Raw genomic sequence first — 23979 nt, forward strand, 5'->3', positions numbered from 1 at the left:
GCACGATAATATCTTACTATTGTCCTGGAATCAGTCGTAGAAAAGATTTAATCTCGGCAGTTTCTTTGCAGAATCATGAAATTGATCAATTTCGAACTATACAATGGATTTGTTGGATTCTATTGAATCTATTGAACTTCATAAAAAGGATCAAGTGTAATCTTGTTCACATCATCGTAAACACTATAATACTGTCTTTATCACGAATCGTTCGTATCCATCTTATCCTGATCTTTGTCACCGGCATAATACTCATTCGCTGGTTCGACAATCTTGTCTGTGTCTTGTGGATTCTGTCGAGAGTCTGGATCCGGTTCTGGTTGCCTTTCCTCTTCGGGTGGTAACGCATCGCACGGAACGTCCTGCATCTGTACGCTCGGCGAATGCTGAATCATTTTGAGATTGTCACACACGTGTCTTGTGATTGCTTCAAGATACTGCTTACTATTAGCGTTATCCTGTCTGGTTACGACCTCGGGATGTAGGGTGAAATCTGGCGCAAAATACTCCAAGTACTCTGTATATGGGAGCTCATTACTGATTTGCTCATCTACAAGCAGAGACGTTTCATACGTCCAGCATCTAGCAACATTTCGTAATGTGTAACCACCACCACCGACAGTCAGTAACGGTACATTCAAGTCCCTCACAAACTTAACGCACTCGCCATGCCCTTTTGTGCTGAGACTGAAGCATCCGAGTCGGTCATTTGCAAGGGAATCGGCACCACACTGAAGCACTATCGCCGTTGGTTGGAAGAACTCCATCACGTGGGATATAACGGGCTTGAAAACCTGAATATACGACGCATCGTCAATTCCTTCCTTCAATGGCACATTTACAGAATAATAACGGCCACTCTCAGCACCAATCTCATACATGTCGCCAGTGCCAGGGAAGAAATAATTGCCGTACTTGTGAAACGATACGGTCATAACACGATCAGTTAAATAGAAGGCTTCCTGCACGCCGTCTCCGTGATGTACATCAATGTCAATGTACAGCACTCGGGCGCGATATTTAAGCAATTCCAATATAGCAATCACGATATCGTTAATGTAACAGAAGCCAGACGCTTCGAATTTCTTGGCATGATGTAGACCACCACTCCAGTTGACGGCAATGTCGCAGCAATTATTATTCAACTTGGTAGCACCGTCTAATGAAGCACCAGTATACATAGAGCAAAAATCAAAGAGGCCGTCGAACACCGGACAGTCATCTCCCACGTTGAAGTGACTCAGGTACTTGGTATAGCCTTGTAGATTCTGCGGCGTGACCCGCTGCAAGAACTCCACGTAATCCTCCGAATGAAAGCGGCACATGTCATGGGTACTGGCACGGTATGGTCGATATATTTGCATCTTCCTGTGGAGGCCATAATTAAGCACGAGGCTGTGAATCACGGACAACCGGTGCGGCTTCATAGGATGACCCGGTCCATAATGGAAGTTACCCACCTCTGGGTTGTAGAAATACGCCACCTTCTTGTTGTAGCTCATGTTGAGGTTATCTACGCAATGGAAGGTTCGTGAGCGTCACTACGAGGGCAAACATATTCAACATCCGTTAAACAGAAAATACAGATACATACCTCATATTCTTTCCAGAGTGAAATTTTAATCTAACCTTCTCGCGATCCTGTCACCGCGTTGTTGTAACTTTTTGGGAAATTAACTTTTACCTAACTCACCCCGACGAGTGATAAAAATTCCGCGTTCGATGCACTCTCGAGCTCTTTGGTGTTTATCGTGTTTATTGTGGTGAAATTAATCTGCCGCAACTATAAGAAACTAAGATTTACTTATTTCACAACGGGACGAATGTGATTAAACGAGATGCCGATAATTCGAGTATGGTGGTTCATGGTGGACAATGGTGGATTGTGGTGGATTCATTCATTCACCATGGATTGATTCAAGCTGAATCGTCTCAATCATGGTGGAAGGGGTAACCATAGGTCTGTTCTTTTTGGCTGAACTTTTGCACCAGTTTATCTTTTTTCTCTCCTCCTGGAGGAGAGAAAAGGAAAAAGATGAATTGGTGTATGTATGTACTACAAGTTCAGTCAAAAAGAACAGACCTATATTGGGATGGTATACGTGCAGTCATGGTGGAAAATATTTCCACCATGCGTGCAGTTTCGATAGACGGGACGGGATCGGAGAAGAAAGAAACGGACTAGGCAAATGCGGCAAATTTAAACATTTACACCGTTGTAATTTTGAACTGACAGCTTGAAAGACCAAAATGAGTATTTGTCAAAAGTAAGTGCGTAAAAAATAGTATCACCGGAAAAAAGAATTAAAAAATATACTTTTATCGCTTTCCAATTAAGACTGCGTGAGTAAAACCTGGGTGATATTTCCGAACGCAGCCTAAAAGAGAAACCGTTAATACTACAGTGAAAAGAAGCGTGTGGAAAAGAAATGTTAAAAAAATGGTATGTATAAGTCATACATCCTTGCTTACATACATTACAGACTCATACAATGAAAGTAACACATTTTATATGCGTAGGACGCATCTGTTCCATCCATTTTGATGCAGCAGTTTACAAAGAGTCTTCGTGGATGCGATCCCTCTTAGGCTATTCACCGCTACGAAAAAGAAAATTACATACTGAATTTAGGATCATCAATCAGCAAAGGTATACAAGTATAAGCTTCTTCAAGAGTGTATTATTATTTGATTTTTTTTTGTTATCACCCTTATTATACAATATATTAATACTTGTTCATTTTATCTCAGATCTTGATGAATCTGCAACAGTGCCGATAGATATTGCAATGAATACAATACTGTCTGAAGAACAGATGAAAGTTTCGACTTCAAGACCCTCATTAAATTCAGGTAAGCAGATTATGGCATGTGGTGAACATGCCAACTCCCATGAGCGAATGATCACGTTCAATAAAAAAAAACTAATCAGTAAGATCAATGATGCTTTAATAAGATTGATTCTTGCCTTTAGTTCTTTGTTGAATCTAAAAATATACGAATCAATCGTATCGAAAAATTAATGATCAGTTTTCTATGCTGAACACAGCCAAAGTCAGTCTTTAATATCTCATTGCTCCTACACATAGCAATGGCCGCATTCAGCAAAACATTTATTTTACAACCATTGGAAATTTTCTTCACTCTGATTATACGTCGATGACAGGCCTTAAATCTGTTAGCACTTTTTTAATTCTTTATTTTCTCTCTTCTCAACACTTGAATATATATTTATATTTTAAGTACGAACATTTTTAGGGATTTCAAGCAACCACAAACAGATCTCCAGAAAGCAAAAACAACATTGAACAATATAATTGAATCATTATGACTTTTTATATATTTTTTTAATCAAAAATGCAAAATGCATCTGCGATTGCAATAAAATGAATATTGTTTTCTTTCTAGGAATATAAGACAATGACTTGAAAAAAAATTAACTTTAATTATTTATAAAGACCCTCGATAAAATTAAAATGCTTTGTTCTGTTTCTATAATACATGAGGATCCTTTTTTTATATATATATAAAATAATTTGTTTAGGAATTTTCTCTGCAGTGCACTTTGATTTTATAACATGTTACACTTTCTTTATCTCTTATCTATATTATATTTACATTTATATTTCTTTATTTCCTTTTGGATTCGAAGAATCCGAAAGATTATAATGCCGCACTTTTTTTCATTTATTCGTAATAAATACAATAATCACGTGACAGAGATAAAGTCACACCTTCGCGTAATAGCTTTCAGCTTTTATTTACAATTGTAATCCCTCATACGACGCGCTATGTGATTCGCACGATGTACGACGTTGATACGTAGACTAGATCCAGGCTACGATGTAAAGTCGAAAGAGCCATGTGAATCATACATCTGGTTGAGCTTAAACATGTCTGTCTGTGAAACGAGTCATCTCATTGTCAGTAAAATTTGCAGACAGGCACATTTAATGCTGAACACATTCACAATATGAACTAACAAGTGTAATTCGCTTATTCTCTACAAGATCTTAAAAGTTGATGGGTTTGCCGAAGTAGGCTGCCAGATGAGCTTCTCTGAGTGCCTCAGCGCACGTCTAAAAGAAAGAAAAAATATATAAATCACGCTTATGATAAAATAATTCTATTTAAATTTATCTTCCCAGGTCAGAGTCGATTTCAGCAAGAATTAACAGTTAAGTATAATAAGTGATATGATTAAAAAAGATTAAGGATTATTTTTTCATACTTTTTACACAAAATTAAATTTGAACATGATCGGAGACACTACCGCGTCTCCTGATTTTTAAATGTCAAATGATGAATTGGTGTCAAGAGGATTAATCATATAAAGATATGTACAAAACGCGAACTATTAGTTATAAAATTTACATTAAATTCTTACCGGATGTGCATGACATACACGGGCAACGTCTTCTGCACTGGCGCCATATTCCATTGCAAGAACTGCTTCATTGATGAGCTCTCCTGCGGTCGGTCCGATCATGTGGACGCCCAGGATCTTGTCCGTGTTGCTATCGGCAAGTACCTTGGCGAAGCCGTCCGTTTCGAGATTTGTTTTCGCTCGGGAATTTGCCATGAACGGAAACTTGCCGACCTTATAATCAATGCCCTCCTTTTTCAAATCTTCCTCCGTTTTGCCGACCCAACCCACTTCCGGATGCGTATATATCACGCTCGGTACGCAGTTGTAATCGATGTGAACCGCGCCTATGCATTAGATAAGTACGAGATAATTCATATTTAATTACACCAAACGAAAAAAAAAAAAGAAACAAGTTCGTATTTGTACGAGGGGAAATTTTAAAAGCAAATTTATTTATTCTTCTTACATAATACACATATGTTAGCAAAATATATAAGTGACAACGTCACTTTTAAATATAATCGTACAGCTTTGCAACACATTTTGTGTCATAAAGACCATGGGGACACAAAAAATTTAAGGCAGTAAGAAGTAAGTAGTAAGAAAATCGAGCATGTTGGATTGGTTACTGCTTATCTTAGAAGTCTTACGGACTCTACTGTGATTGGTCAATTCACTTACTGCTTACTTTTTACTGCTTAAGTTTTTTTTTGTGTGCCGTAGTCCTAAGACTAATTCTACAATGTGCTTTTTGTTTCTTGTTGTTTGTCTCTTGCTTTTTTGATCAAGAAGACAAGAAACAAACAGCAAAAAACAGGAAACAAAAAGCACATTGTAGAATTAGCCTTAGTCTTCTGATTTTGTCTGCGAAGCATGGCTGCTTCGTATTAAGCCACGTATGTATTGCTCCTTAAACTCTAAGACAATTGGAATTTGTCACTGAACACGCAGGACTTCCTTCAATAATTCAAACAAATGGACATCAGAAGTAGTAAGACCAGGATCATAGGATGTCCTGTGTGTGAAGAGTTTAATTTTTATAGATCTAGAATTTAGGAAGCGGTCTATGTATATGGCTTCGTGGACAGACAAAAATCTTGCAAACTGAATAACTTGTCGACTGTTACAGACAATATGCTTACAAAGCTAAACAATTATATTGAGAAATAATGTTGCATATACAACAATATCTTACTAACGTATACTGTACGTGAAGAATAAAGAATTTAATTTTACTTTCTAATTTTTCTCTATCTTTGGCTTAAAATAAGATAAGCTAATAAATAATACTTAAAATGCAAATAAAAATTACCTCCGGTAATACCCTCCACTGTAATTATACCCTCGTCCTCTGCCTTGTGAGCCAACATTGGTCCGTGAATGCAATCACCAATAGCATAAATACTGCGAATTTAATTATGAAAACAGTTACTTGGAGTCAATAAGATATTTCGTCGCAGGTATATGTATACTGGAGTAAATTACAATTGCAAAATGACATTTAATTTCCAAATTAAATTTTAATTACCTAGGCACTACAGTCTGGAATCGGTTATTCACGGGTATTCTTCCTTTTTCGTCCCTTTCGATGCCCATATCCTCCAACCCTAAGTTTTGCGTGTACGGCCTTCTGCCGACGCACACCAGCAACACGTCGCACGTCAAGTCTTCCTTTTTGCTCGAGTCTTTCGCATCTTCGACGGAAACCACGATCTCATTGCCACGCTTGTTAGCAGCTGTGACTTTCGTTCCTAGTTTAAACTTCAGTCCTTGTTTCGCGAGCACCTTCTGCATAGTTTTACTAACTTCCCCGTCGATACCCATACCACCAATTGTCGGCATGAATTCAACAGCCGTTACATCGGAACCCAGTCTGCAGAGATAATATTTTAGCGAAAACGAATGATTATCTCTTAATATTAAAGAATACTTTTATTGTAAATTTAGTAATTTACCTCTGCCAAACTGAGCCTAATTCCAATCCAATGACACCAGCTCCGATAACGATAAGCCTCTTGGGAACTTCACTGAGGGACAGTGCACCTGTTGAGGACACAACCTGTTTCTCGTCGATCTCGATACCAGCGAAAGGCGTAACTTCGCTTCCAGTTGCTATCAAAATATTCTTTGTGTTGATAGTCGATTCCATCGATCCATCAGGTTTTAAGGCAGTGACCTGGTTTTTGCCTGTGATTTTTCCATGACCTTTAACCCACTCAACTTTGTTCTTTTTAAACAAGCCCGCTATACCACTTGTTAAAGCTTTGACTACGTTTGTTTTCTGTTCCATAAGCTTGTTGAGGTCCAATTGAACATTTGATACTGCAAAGAATAATCTATTATCATACAATTTAACTTTCTCTATAAATGATTTTCCTAATGTTCATTTATTCCAATATAGATTAACTTTAATCTCGGTTCAATTTATGTTCTTTTAGTTCTAAGAAGTAGAAAAAGAGTAAATTAAAGAGGTGTAATCAAGATTAGACTGAGATTAAACCAAGGTTAAAGTTAATTTACGTTGGTAAAAATGAGCTTAACTCAGTTACTGACCAACAACTCCACGGTTTGCTAAATCCCCACTATGTGCCATGTGATAATAATGTGAATTGTTTAAAAGTGACTTCGATGGAATACATCCAACATTGAGACACGTGCCTCCTAGAGTTGAGCCTTTCTCCACGCAAACAGTTTTCATGCCTAATTGTGCAGCTTTAATCGCTGCTACATATCCACCGGGACCAGCCCCAATCACCACTAAATCTGCATCCAATGTACTGGCATATCTATGCTGTTGGATGGCTGTCATGCCTGGTAGAACACGCTTTATGCATATTGGCTGATAACAAATAAAAATAAAACTAATTAATGACCAATGAGCACACTTGGCAAAAAATAATAATTAAAAATGAAAAAAATGTATGTATAATAAAAAAATATTTAATGCAGAGAACTTACTGCAATAATGTTACTTAATATATGTAAAAAAATATTGTATGTAGAAGACTTACTGCAAAATGACTAATCTATTTTGTAAAAATAGACTGAATAAATTTTGCAGTTAAAGTGATGAAAGAATGCAAATATCATTGTAATTTTAGAGTTAATTTAGTTTTTACAAAATGTGAACTAACCCACTGTTGTAACAAGTTCTTTATATACACACACACACACGTGTGTGTGTGTGTGTATAAAAAATTATAACAAAAATATAAAATCGTTAATATAGTTTTCTTTACATGTACACATATAATAAAATTATATATATATGTGTGCGTATGTGTACATACGTATACATAAACCTGTTTTTCATTCTTTTGAATGTAGAAGGTGTAACGTAAAAGCTAAAAGAACAGATTCGGTGGTATACTAACACAGAGAAAGAAATGACATAACCAATCTGTGAAGCTACTTTTACAGAAACTCTGAGTTTTTCCAAGAGTCCTGAAAATCTAAGAGATAGGTCTAGCGGTCTGTGTAGTTATAATCATCGATTCTCACTAAGAACGAGAATCATGTTGAACGAGGAATGACTACGAGATGTTACGAAAGCGATATCGTGAAATACATCCTGCACGAAATAATCCATTCACGCGTGACTTACCCTGATCGACGTGGTCACCAGATTCCAAAAGCTGGCTTGCATCATACCTTCAAAATATGAAAATACACCTCTAATTCCGACAATAAATGAAGGAGGTATATAAAGGGGAAAAAAAGTTCGGCAGTGAAACTAAAAGGTCTACCGGTTATCACGCAGGTTCGCCTTTCGGAAGATATGCTGATAATTCAGTGATTACAGAACACACTCAGTTTGCAAAAGGCGTCAAAAGATGGCGCCAGGAATTCCATCTATCTGTCAGCTATATATTTTCTATATGTATGTACTACTAAAAGATTCAAGAGTGCGTGCAGTATCATGTACATATATGTATAATGCTATATATTTCGTTAAAATAGCATATTAAAAAAAGTCATCTCTGAAAAACAGCAAAACAATTCTATTCGGGAGCGAATATATACATATGATTCTTGAATCGTCACGTGAGTATAGAATATCACGTGTTATGTTATTACTGCTCTTACTATACTAATTAGCAAGCAATATGTCTGAAATTTAGATCTAAAAATGTTAAAAAAGTGTTTCCTTTTTAACATCTTTTAATGTTATTAGGTTATCTTCCTTTCTGCTCTTATTTAAGTTGGTCAGTTAAACAGTCTCTTAAATGCTTTTTTGATATGACATTCGCGGCTTTCTTTTTCTAATACTTTTCCAATATTTTTTCCATTGCTTAAAATTTTTTTTATTAGTAAACATACATAATATTTGGTGTTTTGATTGAAAAGAATTTTTTTACATCTTTTCATTTTTAACATTAAGCAATCGAATTAAATTGGTATATGTATTGTTTCCATAGAGTGTAGCGTTTAAGAGCCATCGTGGCATCCAAAAAAATTTAAGCAATAAAACTACAACATTATGCTTACGCAATTGTAGAATAGGCTTTAGTTAATTTCCTTGCTGCTTACGTCTTACTATGCTTAAGTTTGTTTGTATTCCATGGTCCTAAAAGGCCATGCATAATATGCAAATATAGCAAATCCAACATGTTAATTTTCTTGTAGCTTACTTTTTATTTATTGTTTAAGTTTTTCTGTGTATCATAGTCTTATAGGATTATTAAGGGTTAAGAATGATAATTGTCTATCCTTTTTCGATTAATCATTTTTTAAGTTTACAGATACATCAATCTCGAAAATTAATACTTAGCTCAGTAAACACTATTTATTAACAATAATCTCATACTTGTCGATATTTATGTCACTAATTGTGAAGCACTCAGTCTCAACAATGTAAATGCAATGTACACTTTAAGCAACTCTAAATAATTGGAATTAAATCTCACTCCAAAAGAGCGAATATATAATGTAAATTTCACGTTTTGGAAATTGTTACTCTCACATTGTTGAGTGTAAAATTATAATATTGATATTATGTTATTTTTAGTTGATTTTTGTTAAAAGTTTGTTCTATTAACTTTGCAAATTGTTTTGTGTTAGATTGCATATAGTGTGTCGGAAACGAGTTCAAAATCTCATTTCGTATTCAAAATCTCTATTTTGAAATTTATCTGCCATCCTTTTCCCACCTACTAATTCATATCCCACTCGCGCGGATATATTTTATTTTTCTATTGGGCCTTTATATGATAAAAGCCAAATACATGGCAGTCGTTCTAACGTGCACGTCTGACATGTGCAATAGGATTGCGTTGCTAAGATCTTCAATAACAGTATTTCCTCCTTGTACCAGAAAATTCTTTCCGTTCCATTGTACTCGTACAGCTCTGTCCCAGATTTTTTAAGCGGTGTATCTCGTCACACAGTGTCTCGAAATCAAGTTCATAATTACTAGCGACCGATTGGTTGTCTGCTCCGGTTAAAACATCATTTACTGCTGCTTCGAACCTCTGTGTTAATGCGAGATATTTTTTCGTTTCCGTCTTAACTTTTATTTTTTTAAGTACAGATACACATCTATCGCATATTTCAGTGTCCACTTTAGATCTTTATCTACTTGAAGCCATGTCTATTGCTTTTGCAAAACCAAATAATAAATTAATATCTGTATCCATGTCAATTATTTCATTATAGTAATCTAAAAAAAACAAAAACAAAATAAAGATAATTATATATATATATATGAAAGAGATATATGTTGACGTGTCTAAGGATTATGATGTCTAACAACGTTATTAACATAATGTTGTTATGGCGGCACACGATAAAAAAGAAGAAAATAATATAAGTGTACAAATTAGTTCGGTTCGTTTTTTATGTTCAAAAATGCATTTATTTCAAAACAAAATGAATAAACAGATTAATTAAAGTATTGTCCATCGCTGGCTACTACTTTTTCCCATCTCTCAGGCAATTTTTGAATTCCATCTTGAAAAAATGACTCGTCTTTGGAGGCGATCATCTTTTGGAAAACGGACCGAACTAATTTGTACTCCAATACGTAAGAGAAATAATTTTTAATGACTTGTATAAAAGTAATAATTTCCTTTTACAAATGTAATATATTTGTATTTTCGATTTTATAACAATTACAAAAATTCTATTTATTTCATAAGTAGAGTTTCAAATTAATCGAAAAATGTGTCAGACTGTCCACGACGTCATTTTCAAAATCAATGTGCAGAAAGAAGAGAAAAGAATCTGTTGTGATTCATCGTTTGCTAAATGAGCATCGAATTGTTTCATTCTGCAGCTTCAAAGGAAACGAGATCGACGAGAGTGGAGGATGAACTTTCAACGATTGATAAAGACACCGAAACACGCCAAAGAATTTCTTCCTTCGGCGAAAGTCGCGGATCGATTGACGCATGAGCACTTTAGGCGGCGTCACGACGCCGCCAGCGTCGTCGTCTCGCCTATGCATCCCCATGTCGGTATAATTCACGACGAGAGCCCCACGATTTTCGGTTTTCTCTGTGGGTTAGGTCGCATTGTAGAGTGGAAGAAGGGAAAGCATAACGAAAGGAAAAGGGAAAAAAATGACGAGGAAGGAAGTATGAATTAGGGCGATAAGGGGATGAAAGGGTGAAGAGCGAAACTCGAGAAGAGAGAGGGTAGCGGGATAATGAGAGAGAAAGAGAAGATGATAATAATAAAAGGGTCGGTAGTAGAATAGATAAAGGGCGAGGGAGAGACAAGGAAGGGACAGGAAAGAAAGAGAGAGATACTACATGAATAAGCAGTAATGGAAACGAAACTCGGAAGGGCCCCTCTTGCGCAAGGATACATGCATTTTAAATAAATTGATAATTGCACGCAAAAATGAAAATAATCTTTGACGTCAAAACATTCTCATATTATAATATATACTTTTAAAAATTTCTCATCCTTTAACATTCTTTCCCTTCCCTCTCTTCTCTCTCTAAAGATTATTTTTAAAAACATCTTAAAATTCTTCAGAATTTGTTTTTTTTTTTTTAAATTATTAAATAAGTAATCTTACTAGTATTTCAGAATTCACACATACAATATAAAAAATTCTAGAAAAGATATAAACTTTTTTAGTATTTCTAAAAAATGTTTCAACTCTTGTACAAAAAATTTAAGAAATTTTCTCTCAAAAATGTTTTTAAATAAAACATAAATTTCTCTCTCAGTAAACGTTACAATCAATTAAATTAAAAATAGACTGCAAACTAAACTAAAATCGCAATTCACAAAGTTATTTCTCCTTATTTTAACTTCTTAATCTTTTTTCAGAAAATTTTAAAGTAAAAAAAAGTTTTAAAGTTAGAAAAAAGTAACTAAATTTAGTTATACTTTTTTTTTTATTCAATTTAAATCCATAACAATCAAATAAAAAAGGAAAGAACAATAGAGTTAAAAATATTACAATAAATATCATTTGTTTTACATTTTTATCAGTAGAATCAGAATTCAAAAGAAAATATCCACTTAGATGTTAACTTTTTTTTTTAGATTAAAATCACTCATTTTCAGAATATTTTATCGTATAATTTTAATTGAATTTATTATACTAAAATTAAAAAATTCCTTATGAACATAGTGAATCATTATATAATAGTATAATGTTATACTCTTGAGACAATGTACGAAAAAAATATAAAATAATATATGCGCTGAATTCTAATAAATTTTATAGATCTGGCAGGTCCATATATAGAGATAAGCGCACACTTATGTAAAATTTAAGAGTTGTTTGTGCTCACTTTCTGAGATAGTGTGTGATTTACTTTATTGTGAAACATAATTACTTGAACGAATTTATTATAATTACAATGTATTATCTTAAACCTCTAATATTTTTACTTTCAGATAAGTATAGTTTATTATAAATTCATCAAAAATAGCCAGAATATTTTTATTACAGTCTTTTAAAGAAAAAATTACTCAACCATTTTTGTGTGTGTGTGTGTGTAGCAAGTTTCATCGACATTGGCGCCAGACCACTTTTCCACGCGTCACCCTGTACATTACGCGTGCGTGGTATGAGCGTAACGATCCCTTGTACGTGCGAGAGAGAAAGCGAGACTTATGGAGAGCGAAAAGGGAGAAGAAAGAGAGGTGAACGTCTCGCTCGCCGAGGGGTGTCGCGGGGCAACAGATGTCCTTCCGCATGACGCACGCGGGGTGGTCGTCCCTCGCGGAGTGGTAGTCTCGCGTCTGGTGGTGTCTGTGTGCGTCACGTCGCGAAACTGCGGAGGATCAACCGGGTAAAGGATCTCGTTAGACGGAACGGGTAAGAGTGACTTATGTTATACAATCACCGATTCACCTTGGTGAATCTACGCGTCCGCCCTGTGATCCAACCCCGCGTGCATTGATGCGTAAGGTACGATTGCATATCCCTTCTGTTGGAAATGTCAAAAATTTTGACGCTGCAAACGAGCGCGATCGAGAAGATATCGTGTTATTTCCACCCTGTATGAGATATATTTAGCTCTTGACGTATAGCTCGATTTATTCGCCGATGTTACGCAAGTTAAGCAGTTTCGTTTTCGAGGATAAGCCGCAACGTTGTCTCTCGTAGATGTATGAAGTAAAGTCAAATTGAACGATATGTGATAGGACGGAATAGTTTTGCGAAAATTTTTATCTAAAAATTTAACTATGGACTTAAAAATATAATAATTTTGTTAGCTATCAAGATAACTCTTATACTGCAGAAATATCTCGAACATATCGAATATACTGCAGACGATGTCTTTAGGCTCTCCTTATGGTATAATTTAGACATTTATGCTGTACGGGATTATGTAGGATGCTTGAATTAGTTGGTAGAATGTCAAAACTTTTTTTTATCGGCTGCATTTGGCAGGAAAAATAGCTTTACAATTATAAAACTCTTTAACATGATTGGTCCTGCTCTTAGTTCCTCACTAGATCTAATAATGTATAAATCAATCATGTTAAAGAATTTCACAACAGTATGGAAAGCTGCTTTCTCTACTGAACGCAGCCATTGCTCATCATGCTTGAAATTCTTATGTAATTATTTTGATAGTTGAATAGAATTATTTTCAGATTAGTATTAAACTTTTAAATATTCTAGCAAAATTGTTCTTCCATATAACAATCGCGCAGTATACATATACCTATATATATTGATAACGTCGTTTCAAAATCTATTTTAAAATGTCCTTTCATATTCACAGTCTTCTCGTTGATCCGTAAATAATCATCGGAAATTCTTTCAGCCGTTCGTCTGCGAAATGTACGCGTGAAATGTCGCTGGACGTACGCCGCGCGGCTTTCTCCCGACGAAGGGCATTCTCTGGTTAGCGCATGATGTGCGAGGTATCGAAGAGCCAGCGCAGGACGTTCCGGGACCAGGATCCACCGCGAATATGCAACAAAAGCGCAGAGAACCTGCTACGAGACGAGCTCGAGTTCTCGCGCTCGACTCCAAACTCGCCGACGTCTCTCCAGCGCGCCGCCAGCCTCGAGAAGTGCTTCAGCGAGCCTGAATTCTTCCAGAAGCAGCGCGAACTGCTCTCGAAGCACGAGGAGCGGTCGAAGGAAAAGGACGGCGACGGTGAGGACAGCGTTACCCCTGGCTCCGCACGTGTGGACGACGATTCCGGGAGTACGGCCGCGAGCATCGAGGATCTCCCGAGGGAACTCTCTGTCAAAGTGCCTTCCCCTTGCGAGCAGGCGAGTGAGGTATGTGTGAATAATCGTGCAGCCGAAAAGGAGTCTTCAGGAAGACAAAACAATCTTCTCGTCAATTTCTTCATCATTCTTTTTGCAAAGTCGACTCCGTGAAAAAATTATGAAAAAGTTGGCAAGAAGATTGTAAATAAACCACATAGAGGCCCAATTTTTCATTATCTGATTAACTTGTGGTTAAGCTGATGTTTTACTCACTGGGATCATCATAAATGACATGAGTGAAACCCATTGGATAAAATATCGGGTTAAATCTAATCACAAGTTAAAAAATGAAAAGCTGACCCTGAGAGAAAAGTGTTTGGTATTTGTGATTGTAATTGCATGATAAAATAATTGTGGTTTCAAGTTCCATTTTTGCAGTTATTAACTTACTGCTATAACGTTAGTATTGATAATTATATTTAAAGTTCTATATATATATGTATATATAGAAAGACTATAAATAATAAATAGAAGGAACATAAAAGTAACACGCAAGATCTTTGTCGCGCAAGTCTTGTATTTAAAATATTTATGTTAACAAGAATGTAATAAAACGTAGATGCTTCGGCCAAGATTACTAAATCAGGCCATCTTCAGTATGTCAATGCAATAAAATATTGATGTGTAATTAACAAATTATAAATGAGTGTAAGAATAATAAAAATGTCATAAACTAAATCGATAAATTGATTATATTATCATGCTATTGTATAGTCACAAATTCATAACACTTTCCACTTTACTGTAAAGAAACATTTACAAAAATAATTGATTGACTAAGAGACTTAAATAATTAATTACCGACTCCATTCGCTTCGTCGTTGATTGTTCTCATTTAGAGATTTTATTAGAAAGTTATTGGGATAATAATCGGATTATAGTGTTATATTCAAGCATCTATTTTTTAGAAATATCAGGTCATTAGATAAAGAAACAATATGGAGCATCGATTGGCTCACGTTTCGTCTTGATTTAGTTATCAACGTCGACAAGATTCTCATAAAATAACTAGAAAAAAGCTAAATGCTAAATATATCACGCGTCTATTCAAGGATACTCATCCAACGATATTTAAAGCGTTCTACATACATCTTGAAAGTCTTTTTTAATCGAGAATTCGAAATCGAACGTTATTTCTTTTTGTAATTTCTCCAGAACTTGTAATCACCTTAATGTTTTTACACGACTTACGACGCATTTTCCAAGCATCGATGTTCACTACTTTTTATGGCTCACTTAACCCGTTTTTCTATATGTGGAGAAATTAAGCCTTATCGATTAGTAGCAATATAACACCGAGAACGTGACTGCCGCGTATTGCGCGACAACAAAAATCTTAGATAAAGCGGTAGGTTGCGAACGTGAGTCACGGGTGTTTTTCGCTTTGGAAATTGGAAAGGTTGCGTCGAATTTTCCAGTGAAGAAACGTGTTTTTTATGGAATAAAGAAATCTTGTTTGATTTAACGCAACGGAGAGACGTGTTTTGGACCCGGTGGCTGACGTTGCCACCGACTTGGTGCCCGATCCGGTCGCAACGGTATATTTCTCAGCCGACTTCTTGTTCTTCTTTATTGGTACTCGATCCCCAAAACGGGTTCTATTCGGCTAGCAACAATAATCGGGTTAAATAAAAACAGAATAGTATTAGATAAATAAAATACAAATGTATCAGTTTAGCTCGAGCCAAAATGGCCCTTGAATTAATTTTCATCATTTTTACAGAAATTATTAAGTAATTCTTATTATATTTAACAATTTTTTATATATTTTTCACGTCTTTGAAAAGTATTTGTAAGATTATATATTTTACAAATTTTGTGTAAATATAGTATCTATTTATTTAGTCTTCTAGTATAATATTTTAAAGAAAAAAAATGCGTACATTGTTAAATTCATAAAATGCTAAATTATATTTTTAATCATTTCTATACAAGTCGTCATTGTTTAATATATCATTAATTTAACTAAAACATCGTAGTTAGACTATGTAATTTAAGAAAATGTAATTAAATTTGACTCAAATTTAATTTATTACTTTCTCTCTAAACTCATCGAAATTGATTTTTACTTTAAAAAGTAAAAATTGAGTCAGTCTGGAAAAAGAGTTTATTCTAAAAGTTTTAGGGAATGCATACGTTAATGTGAAATTGTTTTCTTTGAAATTAATTACAGAAATAGACTGATTTACATTTTGAGCATCTAACAGTATATAGGATACTATATAATAATTTAATTGTGTATAGCTATATACTGAAGATTAAAGATAATGCACTGCTTGAACCGCGAAGCAAGAATACTTCCACTCCGACCAAGTCGCACGAAATTTATCTCTTGGTCGACGTGTACAGGTGCACTATCGACCTGCGCGAGAACATCGCCGAACCGAAGTATCGGAGGAAGCGTCACGTCTCGTCGAAGAAACAGCGAACGAGCTCGCGCGAATTCGTCGGCCGGCCTTCGCATTTGTTGATGAAATTTCGTGTCACGCTTTTTTTTCGAAACTCATCGAAACTTATGTAAGCGCGAGATTTGTTTCCCCAAACAATTATAAATTCCGCCTTTTATTGATCAGGAATAATGTGAAGATTATTGTGCAAGAAATGTAGAAATTTTTTATGTACCATTTTTTGTTTATATCATTCAGAACTCGGAGTATCGTAAAGTATGTTTAAAGTGAAATTGAACGAAGCAATTCTCTTCATTTCATTTTTAATTAACTTTATATCAGATTGAGAAAATAAGCCATATCAAGGTATATAATTCCCTAATTATAAAAGATTTACATATTTAAAAATGTTTACTATAGATATTCGTTTATGACGTGTCGTGCTAATTAGCGTCGTGAAATTTTCACGTATTGTTAAAATATATTTATCGTTTATATATATTCATATCATACAGATTTGGGTAATGCAATTTGCTGAAGAGTCTGCGTAATGACATTTAATTTTTAATAAACTTTAATAGAAAGTTAGAGAACAAAACACAAAGATATTTCGAGTATAAAAGGTATAAGATGAAAAAGTGTATGTAAAAAAAGAGGTATCGAAAAAAGTCTTAACAAAAATGGAGCCTGTTATTTTGGTTATGCAAGCTTTTTACTTATTAGGCAAGCATATTACTCATTTTACTTTCTTTATAATTATGAAATCTACTGTTACTTAAGATAAACATAGAAATTAAAATTCGTTACTAAAATTTACATATTTAAAAACTCAGATATTATAAATACTTGCGTATGGCGTGCGGTGCTAATTAGTCTTTGTAAAATTAAAATTTGTTATTTTACCTATATAATTTATATAGTTTAAAATTTAAACACAAAGCGAAGCCTATCGGTCAAAGCTAGATCAAGATGCTTATTATCATTAAGTGTGAATTTATATACCGCGTATGTAGTTCTCTCAATCGCGTGCCGAACATTTTTTCAGACTTACAACGCAACTCTAAATAACTACCGCGGTAATATCACTTTAGTTAGATTGACAATACAATCTAACAAATTTCGATGCTTATAGCATCTTATTAGATCTTAATAATATGTTGAAAGACATATATTAAAATTCAATATTAAAGTAATGATAATTGAAAACTGTGAAAAATAAGATTGCGAAGAATATCACAAGTTGGCGTTTCGTCCCGGCTTCCACTACTGGACTCATCAGTAAGGTAATGTAGTGGGAGCCTACCTTAGACGCTAGTGTAAGTTATTAAATCGAGACTCTATATAAAGAGACACACGTGTATCTCAGCACTTGCGAGAAATTTAACGAATATCAATTGAATAGACCTCTGATGGCGAGTCGACGTAATAATATTCTTCGCAATATCTGTCTATAAGAGTAGTAATAATAACGTCATTTTTCAGGCGACGTATATTTTAACAAATAATATAATCTTATTTTACGACCGTACATTGTTAAACAATAACAAATATCATATTTGTTATTGTTTAACAATGTACGGTCGTAAAATAAGATTATATTATTTGTTAAAATTTAAATATTAATATATAAATATTCGTCTGTGGCATATATGTTATACTCAATATCATACTAATAAGCGTTCGTAAAATTTTCACCAAATTTGTGAACTACTATAAAACATACTTATTTTTCATTTATATTGTATAAATCTCTCGTCGGTAATGCGACTTACTGGAGTCTGCGTAATAACTTGTTTCTTTATTTATGCTGATGGGGTGCACTATACATGTACGGTAATAAAGTTGCGTAAATAGATTCGAAACTAGCATTTATACCACTTGATACGCGTATGCCTGCTATCCTTGAGAGACTTAAGAAACTCTGTACGGTTTTATGGCTCCGCGTCACTTTCTAGACTCTTATCATTTTTTTATCATATAACCCGTCTGTACAAACCAATTCTCCCGGATTTAGCAATTGGATACGTTCTTCATTATCAGATAGGTTTATAATTATGCTTATATGAAGTTAAAGGGAAGGGTAACAAGTATTCACTAATGCGAAGAGTTTCAAGAATTGGGCAATATCGTGACATGTAGATGTAAACAATCTTATTTTCAATTAAACTTAGAAGAAAACGCAAATTTTACAAGGATAACGCATAATTTACAATATACATGTCATAACAATGAATTAAAATTATTGTTATTTAAATATATTAAATATGTAATATATCTAAATACATGAAATATATTCACAATAAATAGAGAATGTTAAAAATTTAAGAGTATATCTAAAGGAATTACTCAGTGAATATAAAGTTACATATAACGTATCTATTATAATTACAATTTCCCCATTCAACAATATGACTGTAATATAACACGTGTATATTAAATATATTACAATTATATTGTTGGATGAGAAATTGTAACTAACAGAGATACGTTACATGTAACTTAATTGTGTTCACTGGGTAGGGAAATATAAAATTTCAAACATATATATATATATATATATACAGGGTGACCCATTTTAACTTCCCCACCGGATTATCTTGAAGGGAATGCATTTTCTGAAAAAAAGTTTCAGATATAAGTTTTAGTATTTTTCCCTGGCTATTTAATGGCGATATTGAATTTGACCTCGATTGTGAATGTGAAGGTCATTTAAAGGTCAAGTTAATTTTTTTAAATGGGAACCACTATTTTTTATCGCAGATTTGGAAAGAGCGGAAAATTTCACGTCCGAATATGACCTTGACAATAATCTACAGTTCAACGTCAAGGTCATTTTAAAGTGAAAGTTCCAGACGTCCGTTACGACAAAATATCTCGGCGGGATTGCATTGTTTGAAAAAATGTTACGTACATACCGTGGAACTGACGAACCATGGGGTCCTGATCCCTGCTGTGACACACCACACAAAACACACGCGCGCGGACACACTTAAAAAAATTAACTTGACCTTTAAATGACCTTCACATTCACAATCGAGGTCAAATTCAATATCGCCATTAAATAGCCAGGGAAAAATACTAAAACTTATATCTGAAACTCTTTTTCAAAAAATGCATTCCCTTCAAGATAATCCGGTGGGGAAGTTAAAATGGGTCACCCTGTATATATACAGGGTGTCCCGCAACTACCGCATTTAATCTTAAGAACGTATTTTTGAGATATATATATATATATATATATATATTGGCTAGCGTTTACTTGTTTGTTATAACAACTCGAATGATTATGACTTTTTTATTTTTAAGAATGTTAATTACAACATTATAAAATAAGAAAATCCATTGAGAGTCATTTCCAAATCAATAATATCGACGTTCCAATGTAATAAGGCAAACTCTGTTAAATTCATGGTTTTATCCACAGACTATTAGATTGCTAATTTAATGTGTCTGTTTTTTAATATAATGATTTATTCAAATTTAATATACTTTTTTAATTATAATTTTTTTTTAGTATCTTTGACACTTCCTGTCTCCCATGAGTTTAAAAAGTTTTGTATGTTCAAAATAACAGAAAAGCAAATGTTTTTCTTCTTCGTTAAGTAGTTAAGTTGCTGAACGATCCGCTATTATTTTTGTAATTAGTCTCGTGTACCTATACAATGCAAGTGATAAATTCAGTTCAGTGGGAACTAGTTTCTCGCAGAATTAATTCATCTCGCTTTTGTCGTTTTGGCGCGTATGCAAATTTTTCAGGAATTTCAGGAAGTAACGGCGAGCAATGCAAATAAAAACTTGAGATAGTCCAATAGAAAAATCACGATGTACATATGGTAATTTTCCGTAATGTCGTAAGGAGATAGAAGCGTGCTTGTGCGAACTGAGATGAACCGGCGAATTGAGATTTAGCTGGAAATTTGCTCGAAATACACCGGTTATATGGTGCAACGAGGGTCGACGACCGACAGGCAGCGAGTAGCATTACGATATTGACGAGGAAGCCGCTATTTCGGGGGACGACGATTAATTGCCGAGGCGAATAGAAGCGGCTCGGGAACGCTGTTGCGATAAATATTCAATAATCGATTCTTGACGAAATTATCATCGTGCCGAGATTGCTTGCTAATAATCTGTCTGCTTGATCGAGAGATAGCGGGCGGTAAGAAAAATCTGTGACGAGCATTTGTTTTGAATTTATGATCGATTATTTTGCACAAATTCTGTAATTCCTGAAATTATAGTCGCCTTTCTTCAACAGGAAAAGAGTCAACCTCTTTAAAAGTTTTTTTTATCATCCGCGTTTACAAAGTATATAATATTATAACGAGCGATTAATTAAGTATTCTTAATCATGTATTCTCATTAAATTGTAGATTCAAAATAGTAGAAACAAAAATTCAAAGGAAACGTTTTGTCAATGTTTCAAAGATAAAAATAGAGTATAAATATTGTCAATCATATGCCATAACTTAAAAATTGTTATTTTGGAGTTGTTCACAAAAAAAAAAGGGAAACAAAAGGGAAAGAACATACTTTTATTCTTCTAAAATCAACAATTTCACCAAAAGTATTTCCAAATTATTATTACAGAATTTTAATGACTCAAAATGTTTAAATATTTTCTAGACAACTTTGCTTTTCGAGTTGTCATTATTGTGTCGTTATAACAAATAAGCAATATACTTAAAAATTTCAATTCTAATTGTGTCTTCATATCTTAGACAATATCTGTTGTTATGCAATCATATACGTTGCTGTATGTATTGCATAAAACATGATACGAAGCTTCAAGGTACACGTTGCATTCGCAAGGTTGCTCGATCCAGAGCATCGACCAACCAGATGCAGGCTGCATCCCCACGTTGCATCTCTTGTCGGCGGTTTCGGTATGAAAGCAGCCTGTTGAGTCGGCGCGTGGTCTTGCATGGTCTGCACCACGATGCAGCGCAGGTCGCAGCGTGCGCGTAGTTTCGCCAGTTCGATGTTTACTCGTGCTTTAAACATTTTTCGCCGCTTTGGATAGCCGTGATCTTGCATCCCGTCTGTGTGTCTTCTTCTTCCCCTCGTGCAAGAAGTACAACTACGTGACTTCACCTATTCGCGAAGAGCATAGAACGAGTGTTTCGCAGCTTAGCGACGACACGTAACATTAGCCGGGCTTGTAAAATCGAGATTCTGACTCGCAGTTCTGATCGACGATTTTTTTAAACGCTCTTTTACGCCAGAGACGTCGATTTCGTGGCTTCCGCAATTAAATTGTCTGCGAAGAAATTTGGATGGTCGAAAGTAACAGTCGATGACACAGGTAAAGGAAAATATTTACAGAGAACGAGAGAGAGAGAGAGAGAGAGAGAGATATTTTGACACGATACACTACACTAAAAAAAGTTACATGTAAAATTATAATTATAGTGGATAATTCTGAGATCCATTACTGAAAGTATATATTTATACACACACGTAAGTGAAGTTATATACAATTTTTACAAATAAAATTTTAATTAAAGTTTTAATTAAATATAAAGTTACGAATAATATTCTTCTTTAATTATAGCACATTAAAGAATTCGCATAAATTTACATTTATACATAAGTTTATAGAAATATTTACTTAATAATTCGTCAACGAGTTATGTAAAATTTTTCTTAAGCTATGTTATCGATATGTATGAACGTAAAAATGCAAATACTATATGTGTTATATTTATATTACCTCGTTATATTATATATTAAAAATTTTTTAATATACTATTGTTATTGTAATTTCTGATATATATAAGTATAATATATATATTTATTGTACTTATTTATATAATTAGAGGTAAAAGAACACATTTTTGTAATAAAAAGCACAATTTTAATTATTTCCACTATAAATTATATAATTTTTATACTTATTATATTTATGTAATTTTACATATAATTTTTATAGTGTATATTTATACCGTAATATCTGTGATTTTTCAAGAAATTTTGCAAGTTAATATCGTACAAATGTCAATGATATCATAGATATTCGAGGATAAAGTGTGAAAGGACATCGCAATTTTTTATTTATGTAACACTTTTTAAACACGAATAGAAAATTATTTCTCTTTACGCGATCTGTTCTCGCGTATATGAAAAAATTGTGATACAAATTTTAACTTTGACGTTTTCACTGCCACGCGTTGCACATGCGTGACGCAGATCGTTACGCGAATCGTGTGGTATCATATTGTACATGACGCATAGAAGCGAAAATATATCAAAGAAATTGTCGAGCTCACATTTCTCGAACATCGATAAGAAAAAAACATACGTTAGCAAATGTTGCGTTTTTCAATTACTAATTATTATTATTAGAATTATAGAGATAAAAAATCCTCGGTTTATTTAGTTTTACACATATATTAACTATATTTTAGCTTTAAATTTCTTTATCGCGTTTATCTTGAATTAAATGTGATTATTTGAAAATTTGACGTAAGATCAAATATATGCTAAATCGTATTTTATTTGAGAAGATTTCTTATTTTTTAAATAAATATTAAGCTGTTTTTCTGAAAATGTTTATCTTGAGATTGTTATTATTATTTCTTACTTCATATTCATATATTCATAAACTATTTATGAAACGTTCAATTGTTACTTTTCTAATAACTTTTATCTTGCTATTATTTCCTTGTTAGTTGAATTTTCAATTTCAAGCGTCCATTACAATAAATTATTTTTTTTTTTTTTGGCGAAACCACAAGTAGCAGTTCAGCAAATATCGGCAAACTGCAACAATGCGGCCGGATCGGCAGAATTACACGCAGTCGAACTGCACCGCAACTTTTATTCAGTGCACCATCGATCGTACACGAAGTATTGCGTTTTCAGTTTATATTAACTAAAATCAAAAATAATTTGTGTGTTTGTATGCAAGAGAGATAAAAAGACAGACAACGATAAAGATAACAAGGAGAGAATTCGTTTTTAATTGGAAATGTATATTTTATATCTCTCTCTCTCTCTCTCTCTCTCTGTAAATATCTATTATTGAGTATTTACTACTTCGTGATTTTACAGCACAAAATCAGACTCGGAATTTAAAATAATTGCATTTAGATGCAAATTACACATCGAAAAAAATTTTTGGTTGAAAATGAATGAATCAGTAAGATTTTAATCATTAGAATTCTGATCATCGTATGTTTGGTTATCTAATTGTCTCAACTAGAATCATAGATTTTATTAGAAAAAAAAAATTTACTTCTTTTATTTTCAATCATGCATATAATATATTATATTGACTGAAACAAAAGAGCTCGTAAAGATCAGGGATTTTTTTTCAAGAATCCAGGTTCAGGTCGATGAAATTATCATGTCTGAGAGATGACTGCGCTACGAAGGAATTTGAAGACTCGAATGTTTATCTAGGTGGTTACGTAGTGGCCAAAAGATGATAGCAAATCCTCGATGATAATAAACACAGGCGCCGCGCAGTATCGCGACCTTGGAATTTCATCTTTCTTTCGCGCCGCCCACATCGCGATGCGGATT

The 23979-nt window shown here is 34.0% G+C and overlaps 3 protein-coding genes across 3 annotated transcripts in view; 1 reads left to right on the forward strand and 2 right to left on the reverse strand.

Moving 5' to 3' along the window:
- Nucleotides 1–29: 29 nt before the first annotated feature.
- HDAC3 (histone deacetylase 3) lies at nt 30–1942 on the reverse strand. Its single transcript, XM_018539445.1, has 2 exons — nt 1595–1942; nt 30–1513 (listed from the first exon to the last, which is right to left on the reverse strand). The coding sequence occupies exon 2, from the start codon at nt 1500–1502 to the stop codon at nt 201–203; it is 1302 nt and encodes a 433-aa protein (XP_018394947.1). The 5' UTR covers nt 1503–1513; nt 1595–1942; the 3' UTR covers nt 30–200.
- Nucleotides 1943–3476: 1534 nt separating this feature from the next.
- LOC108773589 (dihydrolipoyl dehydrogenase, mitochondrial) lies at nt 3477–8128 on the reverse strand. The gene is made up of 7 exons (XM_018539443.1): nt 7974–8128; nt 6923–7208; nt 6325–6691; nt 5898–6242; nt 5682–5773; nt 4388–4713; nt 3477–4079 (listed from the first exon to the last, which is right to left on the reverse strand). The coding sequence occupies exons 1-7, from the start codon at nt 8016–8018 to the stop codon at nt 4014–4016; spliced, it is 1527 nt and encodes a 508-aa protein (XP_018394945.1). The 5' UTR covers nt 8019–8128; the 3' UTR covers nt 3477–4013.
- Nucleotides 8129–12547: 4419 nt separating this feature from the next.
- Nucleotides 12548–23979, forward strand: part of LOC108773593 (uncharacterized) — a 50236-nt gene continuing 38804 nt past the window's right edge. Inside the window, exons 1-2 of the mRNA XM_018539446.1 lie at nt 12548–12650; nt 13609–14074. Of these exons, the coding sequence (XP_018394948.1) occupies nt 13697–14074 (378 nt within the window). The 5' untranslated portion in view covers nt 12548–12650; nt 13609–13696. The remainder of the gene's footprint in view (nt 12651–13608; nt 14075–23979) is intronic.

Source organism: Cyphomyrmex costatus, unplaced genomic scaffold (genome assembly GCF_001594065.2).
Source record: "Cyphomyrmex costatus isolate MS0001 unplaced genomic scaffold, Ccosl1.0 scaffold214, whole genome shotgun sequence".
Lineage (NCBI taxonomy): Eukaryota > Metazoa > Arthropoda > Insecta > Hymenoptera > Formicidae > Cyphomyrmex > Cyphomyrmex costatus.